Raw genomic sequence first — 8,577 nt, 5'->3', positions numbered from 1 at the left:
CTTGTCGCATCGGTGAGGAAGGCGAGAGCCTCACATGCAGCCTGCCCACACACACACGGTGCGAGCGACAGCTCCCACGGGCTCTGAGCGCAGGCAGGATGAGTCCTCAGCCGGTCCCGTTGTTTCTTCCAGCAAATAACACAAGAGCTGTTCTGGTGAAAAGCCTAAATTTTGCTGAATTAAGTGCTTTAGAACAAGTGGTTTTATTACTTTATAATTAACATAATTTCCCCCACAGGGATTCTTGCGATTAAATAATTAGCAGTAATGTTACCCAAAGGTGTTCTTCAATGAATTTTCTGAAGTTATTGCTCCCGTTAACGACGACCGAAACGTCTCAGCTTCACGCCGCCTGAGCGCTCCTTCTCGCCGGGCTACGGGCGATGCTGGAGGGCTGTCACGCCCGGCCCGGAGCTCCGGGCCACCCGCTCACCCCGGCGGGGCGGGCATGGCTCGGGCGCCGCGCACCCCTCCCCTCCCGGGCCCGGCGGGCAGCGGCCGGCGCTCAGCTGCCCCGACGGCGCAGACAGCCCGCTCGGCTCTCGGCCCCACGGCCACGGCGAAGCCCCGGGAGCGCCCTGCTCCGGCGAAGGGCCGCTGCCAGCCCCGAGCCGCTCTCCGCCGGCGCTGAGCCGGGGCCCGGCCGCAGCGGGCAGCGCCCCGGGCCGCCCCCGCGCGCGGCTCGGCAGCGCCACCCGTCGGGGAGCGGGCGGCGGCCAGCGGCGGAGCGGGGCCGGGGCCGGGGGGTACGGCCCCGGCCTGCCCGCGATAAGCGCCGCCGCGCCGGCGAACGCCGGTTTGGGGCTTGGTTGGGTTGGGTTTTTCTTCCAATCGCCACCGGCAGGACATCGCGCCCGGCCGGGCCCGGGAGCCCCGCCGCAGGGGGGGGGAATCCCCACTTGCCTCCCCAGGATCTGGCCTCAAAAGCAAGTTCGCAGTATGTAAGTCGCTGCTTAAACAAGGGCACTTCCAGTCGCTAATTGGTGCAATTACGCCGTCGCGGTAACGGGCAGGCCGGGCTGCAGGCAGGCGTCCGCCCTCCGCTGACCCGCCACGGCCTCGCCGCCCGCTGGGGCCATTTCGGGGCTGCGAGCGAAGGGCGGGTGCCCCGCTCCGGGCTGCCCTGCGGCCGGCTCCCGCTCGGGCCTGACCCCGCTCCGCACCCCGGACCGCCGCTCCACGCCGGGGAGCCCAGGGCGGCGGGGGGCGCATAACGGACCGGCTCGGTTGCATCAGCGGTGCCGTGCGGCGGGGCCTGAGGGCAGCGGCAAGGGCCGGGGGCCGCCCCGGCCCCGAGCGTTCCCGGCCCCGCCGCTGCCCCCGCACAGGGCACTTGTGCACGCCGCTCTCCGGGGCGGCACCGGTGGGTGCTGTGACTTCTCCCCCTTTCATTCTCCACCCCAGTTGGGATTGTGTTTAAAAAAGAGATGGGGACAGAGACCCGCCGCGGCACAGCACCAAACCACCGCGAAACAACTGCTGCCACCGGGCGCGGGGCGCTGCCTGCTCCTGCCCGCCGCTGCCTGCTCCTGCCGGCAGGGCCGTGACGTCACCCCGCTCCTCGCCCACCGATGAACGCTAAAGACCTATAGAGCAGAAAATAATACAAGCAAGCTCCCTATCTTGCAAGCCCTACGTGATTTTCCCCCCTCTTTGAAAAAGCCCCTTTGCACTTAAACTCTCGCTACATGTGGGGTGGCTTTCTAAACTCTCTATACAAACATATTTATGAAGAGCGATGGGAAGTGGGGGGTAGCCTATTTTTTTAATCCAGGCACCAACCTCCCCCCCCCCCAGATGTCTGGCTGCTTTTCTTAAGTGCAATCATCTATAATTGAGAAAAAAAAAAGCCATACGTGGAAATGTGTGTGTCAGAAGGTGCATCTTGAAGCAGGGTTTAGTTACAATCGATCTTGGGGGGAAAATATTGCCTATGGTCCAAAAATAAGGAGCAACTATGTCCTTCTCTCAGTTCGGATACCCCTACAGCACCACTTCACAGGTAAGGCGAGTGAGCAGCACTCACTTTTGTTCAGATTCTGCTGCTGCTGTCCAGATGTCTTGTTCCCCCTCCCTTTTTTTCTTCCCTTTCCCTTAGAGTCTTTTTTTAAAAGGGCACATCTGGAGCCTTTTTTTAAAAAATGTGCGTGTGTGTTTATGTCTCGTTTGTGTTGTGTTAGGCTTAAACAAGTAACTCTCAGCGTGCACAGCAAAGGCGTTTAGGAAACCGGCGATTCTCCCTCTCCCTCCCCTCCTCCACCGTTCACTTTTAAGCGCAACAAACAAATAAATACATCAGTCCCGGCGGCGACCGGTATCCCGGCCCGCGGAGCCGCCCCGTGGAGCGGCCGCGCTGCGCCGGGCGCTGCCCGCGGGCACCCGCGGAGAGGGCGCGGGCCAGGGGAGCCCCGCTCGGCGGGCTCGGGATTTCAGTAGCATTCCTGCGGAAGCGGGCTGTGCCGTTTTCTCCACCCTTCCTCCCCGGGTCGGTCCTTGCCCTGTGTTTTATTAGGATCCGTCGGGAGGTTGGGGTTCCCCCCCCCGCTATGATTTCCGAAGGCGAACCCCCCACCCCCACCCAGGCACCCTATATTCACCAAGTCGTCCCTCTTTAGTACCTCGAGTCACGATTTATTTGGGTAGAATTATTTATACACCGTAATCACTGCAAGATGTGCCTCCCTCGCTTGGGAAGTTAGCTGTCCCCTTGAACTTAACTGAAATCAAATGCCTTCGATTGCGTTAGCTGACATATTTACTGCTTTGTCTGTTGTCAAATTAACTGTAATCGCAACTTCTTGCCTTTAAATCGATGCGAACGGACCGGGCGGGAGCGAAGGGGCCGTACGGATCTTTGCCATTTTCGAGAACAGTTCTTTCCTTAAAGTTTTGTCTGCTTTGGTTAATGGTGCCCCCTTCCCAAGGGCTCCCGCTTCCCATTCCCCGCGCTTCCCGGTTTCTATGATTAGTCGCTTCAGCCCGGGTTCCCTACCCCCCTCCTCGCCCCCCCCCGCACATACACGCGCTTTCCCATTCCCCCCCGATGGGGCTGCCTCGACAGTCACCCGCCGCCGCCCCGCTCTCTCCCCTCCTCTCCGCAGTTCTTCGTGCCCGCCAGCCCCAGCACGACCTGCTGCGAGGCCGCCCCCCGCTCCGCGCCGGATGCCTCCCCGGCGCCGGCCGCCGCCTCGCTCTGCTGCGGCCCGTACGAGAGCCGGCTGTTGGCGCCCGGCCGCGCCGAGCTCCATGCGGCGCTGGGCATGTACGCTGCGCCCTACGCCGCCGGGCAGGGCTACGGCAGCTACCTGCCCTGCAGCGCCGAGCCCGCCGCGCTCTACTCCGCGCTGGTGAGTGCGCGCCCGCGCGGCGCACCGGGGGGGGGGGGGGCCGGGGGACAACGGGCGGCAAAGTTCGCGATCGGTGGCGGGGCGGGGGCCGCCGCGGGGCGCGGGACCGGCGCCGTCCCGTCGGGGGGCGGGGGGAGGGCGAGGAGCGAAGGGAGCCGGCGGGGACGCGGGGGGCGGCGGGGCTCCCCCCGGCTCAACGCCAAGCGCCGCCGGTTCCCTTGCAGAACCCCCAGTATGAGATGAAGGAGAGCGCCGGCACGCTGCACTCGGGGATCGCGCAGCCCGCTGCCTACTACTCCTACGACCATTCCTTGGGGCAGTACCAGTACGACAGGTAAAACCCCTCCGCCGGCGCTATTCCCCCGGCCAGGCGGCGGCCGACGGCAAGCGGGGGGGCTCCGACCCGACAAACGTTTGTGAACGGGGCGTCCCCGTCAGCTAAAATCAGACCTCGGCGGCGACGGCAGACGGGCAAGGGCAGGCAGGGGCAAACAGGCAGATAGGCAGGGCCACACCGGCCTGCGGCGGGGCCGGCGGGGGCCCCCGCCGCGCCCCCCTCCCCCCCCCCGGTCTCCTAACCATCTCCCGGCAGGTACGGGACGGTGGATTTCAGTGGTTCGGCCAGACGCAAAAATGCAACGCGGGAGACGACGAGCACCTTGAAGACCTGGTTGTACGAGCACCGCAAAAACCCCTACCCCACCAAAGGAGAGAAAATCATGCTGGCCATTATCACCAAAATGACCCTGACGCAAGTGTCCACTTGGTTTGCTAACGCCCGACGGAGGCTCAAGAAAGAAAACAAAATGACCTGGTCTCCCAAGAACAAAGCGGGGGAAGAGAGAAAAGAAGAAACCGGGCGGGAAGAGGAGGAATACGGCGCGGAGAGAGAGGGCAGAGGTAGGCGGGAGGGGCGGGTCGGGCGCCTGGAAGGAGCCCGAAGTGGCGGCCGAGTGCGGGCCCCGCTCCCCCCCCCCCCCGCGCTGACGGCCTGCCGCTCCCTGCGCCCCGCAGAGCAGCAGAGCTGCAAGGAGGACAAGGAGCTGCGGCTCAGCGACCTGGACGACCTGGAGCAGGAGGAGGAGGAGGAGGAGGCGGAGGCGGGGAAGCCGGAGAAGGGCCGGGCCAGCTCCCTGCAGGAAGCCCCCAGCCTGGTCGCGGCGCTGCCCGAGGCTCCACGGAGCGACTGCGGCCTGCCCGGCCCCTTCCGCGCCTTTCCCTGCGCCAGGGCCCCCGCCGCGGACTTCGCCCCCGTGGCCCTGCCCGGCCCGCCGCCGCCCTACGCGCCCGCGGAGAAGCCGCGCATCTGGTCGCTGGCGCGCACCGCCGGGGCCAGCGCGGCCCGCAGGGGCAGCCCCGAGGGCCGCGGCGCGGAGGGGAGCGGCGGCGCGGTGGGGGAGCCGCCCCTGCCCGCCAAGGCCTTCCGGACCCCCGCTTTCCACCTGCAGCCGCTCCCGCGGAGCTGCGCGTCCCACCGCGGCCTGGGGGAGCCGTGCCAGTACGCGGCGGCGGGCGAAGGTACCCGCGGCGGTGGGGCCGCGGAGACGGGGAGGGCCGCGGGCCGGGCCGGGACACAGGGCGCGGCGTGAGCCCGCTTTCGGGCTGACCCACCCCGGGTTGAGCCGTGCCCGGGTGTCGGGCGCTACAGAGGCCGAGTCTTCCCCGCCGGAGGCGAGCGGGCAGGGGAGGGCGGCCGGGCCGGGCCCACGGCGAGCCGCTTATGTCTGTGCAGGCTTCGTGCGGGGCGCCAAGGGCGGCGCGGGAGGCGCCGAGCTGGGCGGGAGCTGCCTGGACAGGCTGCGGACGGCGTTCCGGCCGGTGCTGCGGAGGTGAGGTAGGTGACGGGCCGGCAGCCGGCCCCGACCTCGCACGAAGCGGCAACCCCGCCCGCTCGGTCCCGGGACACCGCAGCCGTCCCCGTCCCGTCCCCCCCCCCCATCCGGGTGCGGGGAGGGCAGGCGGGGCGCGGCGAGCACCGGAGCCCGCGCGGGAACCTCTCACCAACTGCTTCTCCTTCCCGCAGGGCCGCCCGCCCCTTCCCCGAGCGCTGGCGACGGGGCCCCGGCTGCAGCGAGGTGCTCGGCTAGAAGCCCCGGCAGCACCCCAGCCCGGCGGGACCCCGGCCCGCAGGCCTCGCCCGCCGGCCCAGCCCGGCCGGGCACAACGTGCCGCCCACGTGGGGCCGGGGGGCGGAGCGGCCGCGCCCGCGGGACTGGCCCCACACCCCTCGTTAGCGTGTGTGTGTGTGTGTCCCCAAAAATTAATCTTTTTCTCTGTCTTCCCCGGGTCGTGGCTGGTTTTTCCTTTTCCTGCCGAGCCTGCTGCCCGCCCTCGGCGCCCTGCTCCGCCAAGGTGCGGTCGCTGCGCGCCCGAAGAGGCGGAGGAGGAGGGCGGTGCAGGTGACGCCGGGCTGTTTATTCCCCGTCGCTGTACATAGGTCCCGCTGAAAGTATTTTTCAGAGTCTCTAATGAACGCGGATGGGCTGAACGCCGCGGGGCCGCCCCCTGACCCCGCAGCTCTCCAGCCAGCAGCCGTCGCAGCCTGGGTGGAGCGGAGCGGCCCCGGCACCCCGGGGCAGCGAGCGGCGACCGGGCGGCGAAGTAGGACGTTGTTAGTGGGTCACCGCCGTCAGTCAGTGAAAAGAGCAGTGCTGCACTTTACAGGACAGACGAGAAAGAAAGGGAAACCGTATCTCTGCATTCTTTCTGTTTAATTAAAAGTGTCATCAAACACTTTGTGTTCAGACTAATAAACCAAGCAGGGATGAGGGAAGAATAGTTCTTTGTTCCTGTCTCTAGAAGCAGTGGCAATAATTTAAATTAATAACTGTGGTAATTAAGAGGTCATCCGTAGATCAACCCGATACCTGCTATTTCCAAGTTCACTGGGGTCAACATTTACGTGAAGTCATTTGTGGTCAATAGAGTCCAATGAATTCTGCCTTAATAAATCAGGGAAATCAATCTTGAATATCGAGTAGACTTCTATGTGTTTACCAAAGGCTACTAAAACAAGTGGGGCTGCAGAGATGGGAGTCCTCTGGTTTGTGACCGGAGAAGCAGCTGGCAGCGGAAAGGAGAAGTTGCCCGGCAGCGCAGGGAGAGGCGGCGGGGGCTGCTGGGGCGCGGAGCAGAGCCGGGCTGCGGTGCAGCTGCCAAAGGCGGCTTTGCAGGGGCCAAGGCGGGAACGGGGAACGGTACACGAGGGCCCGCAGGTAACGGGGCGGCCGGGAGAGGGGCTGGGCGCCGCCGGGAGCAGACGGCGGGCCCCGGGGCTTTCCCGCGCTCCGGAGCAGCCCTGGGCAAGCGGCGGGGCAGAGGCCGCAGCTTAGAGCTGGGGAAATTAAGCTGCGAAAAGATAAACATTATTTGAAGTCGGATTTGAAGGATTAGGACTTGTAATAAAGAGTATTAGGACCTTTCGAAAGGTTCTTGCAAGGCGACATTTCCTCCCCTCCTCTCCCACCGGCGGGGACAGGTGGTGGTATTAACTGCCCTGGGCACAAAGCGCAAGTTCCCCACGCGTGTCCGCAGCGGCCGGGCTCCTCGCCGTGTCCCGGCCGCTTCCGCCCAGCGCGCCCGGGAGCCCGGCTCCCTCGGGCGCCGTTTGCCCGCCGGCTTTGGAGGAGGCTCCCGGGGAGGCAGCTGCTTCCAGCGGCCTCCTGGACTGCGCACGAGGGACGAAGACTACATGGCCCCCGCGGCCCAGAGCTCCCCGAGCTGTTGGCTCTGCCCCGCGGCCCCGGTCCGCGGCGGCTCCCGGGGGTGGTTAATGAGCCGGGTGCAGGCGCCGGGGTCTTAGAAGGCGGGCAGGAAGGTAACCTCTGGGGAGTCTTCAGACTTTTTATTTACTACTTTTACTCCCCTTTTAAGGGTCAAGCGAGCGAGATGCAGATTATCCCGCCCGCCCGGGACTCCCCTGCAATCTGTCACACCGGCAAGTTACGTATCGCAAATCTCTCAAAATATAATCTCCGGGAATCGTATTCCGAATACTGTTTTGATTAAAAACCAGAGCGGGGACTGCTGGAGAACTAAATACTGGGAGCGGAGCCCGCGAGCGCCCGGGCACACAACTGAAGTACAGGAACAAGTTCAGCACCTCCGCTGCCACGATAAACATACTGAACCGTCCTCTGGCTGGGCTGGGCTGCGAGCCGGGCTTTCCACCGCCCGCAGAGCTCCGGCAAGGCAGCCCGGCTTGTCGGCTTGTCCGCCGGAGCGGGGGCAGCCCGGCTCTACGGGCCACCGTTCGTTGGGGAGCTCGGAGCCTACTCCTGCTCCTCTGGGGCGGCTCCTGGAGGTGAAGCCGGCGGGACCGCGGCAGCGCCGAGCGCCCCGGCTGCTGCGAGCCCTCCCGCGGCGCGGCCCTCGCCTCAGCGCGCCCGGGCCGGGCACAAGCCAGGCGCGCAAAGGCAGACCCCCGCCGGTGAGCAGGCCCCCCGCCGGCCCTGCCGCTGTCCCTCAGCCCGCGGGGACGCGCCCGGCCCCGGAAGCGCACCGCCGTCAGCCGCGGCGGACGCGTCCCCCGCCGGGGTGAGGAGTGCCAAAACACAGTTGCCGGGCGGCTCACGAGCGGCGGCGGGTAACGAACGAACGGCGGCAGGGCCGCGCACACTCCGCTGCGCCCGCTCAAAGGCAGCGCGACCGCGGGGCCGCCGCCGCCGCGCTCGCTAATGAAGTTTTGTCAAAGACAATTAGGGGCTCGGCGGAGGCAGGGGGCCGCGATGAAAAGGCGGCTTTGTGCGGCCGAGACGGCGCGGCGGCCCCGGCCCCCCCCCGCGCCCCCGCGGTGACCCCCGCGCCCGACCTCGGGTACCGGCGGAGGCGGGCCGTGGCCGGCGGCTCGAGTTCTCCAGCCCGATCCACGGGCGGCCGGGGCAGCCCCGGAAAGCGGAGGGCAGAGTTAACGAGAGCCCGCAGCCCGCCTCTCAACCCCCGCACGCCTTCGGGTAAGGGGCATCTGCCCCCTCCTCTCTCCCCGGGCAGGCTGCGGCGCCGGGTGCTGCCTTAGCTTTGTTGCATTCGGCAAACGGGAGAATTCGTTTGGAAACCGGCCGCCGAGCTGGGAAAAATCTGTTTAAACGTGCCACAGGCAGAGCTGAAACGGGGCTCTCGGACTTTCGGCGGCAGTTGAAGAGAAGAGAGGCGGTCAGGAAGCGCTGGGCGACACTCGGCCCTCGCCGTCCCCCCACCTCCCGCCCGCCCCCGGCCAACGGGGAAGCCTTCA

The 8,577-nt window shown here is 66.3% G+C and overlaps 1 protein-coding gene across 1 annotated transcript; it reads left to right on the top strand.

Moving 5' to 3' along the window:
• Positions 1–1,957: 1,957 nt before the first annotated feature.
• On the top strand, positions 1,958–8,361 carry IRX6 (iroquois homeobox 6; the record flags this gene model as incomplete). The annotated part of the gene is given in 11 exon segments (XM_082005640.1): positions 1,958–2,002; positions 3,102–3,347; positions 3,572–3,681; positions 3,940–4,247; positions 4,362–4,865; positions 5,080–5,176; positions 5,371–5,386; positions 5,388–5,582; positions 6,350–6,562; positions 7,221–7,330; positions 7,986–8,361. Coding segments are annotated over 11 exon segments (2,220 nt in total).
• Between the last annotated feature and the right edge of the window lie 216 nt (positions 8,362–8,577).

This window comes from Phaethon aethereus (genome assembly GCF_964289735.1).
Source record: "Phaethon aethereus genome assembly, chromosome: 13".
Lineage (NCBI taxonomy): Eukaryota > Metazoa > Chordata > Aves > Phaethontiformes > Phaethontidae > Phaethon > Phaethon aethereus.
Note: the sequence above shows the minus strand (reverse complement) of the source record. Positions and strands in the feature narration are given on the sequence as shown.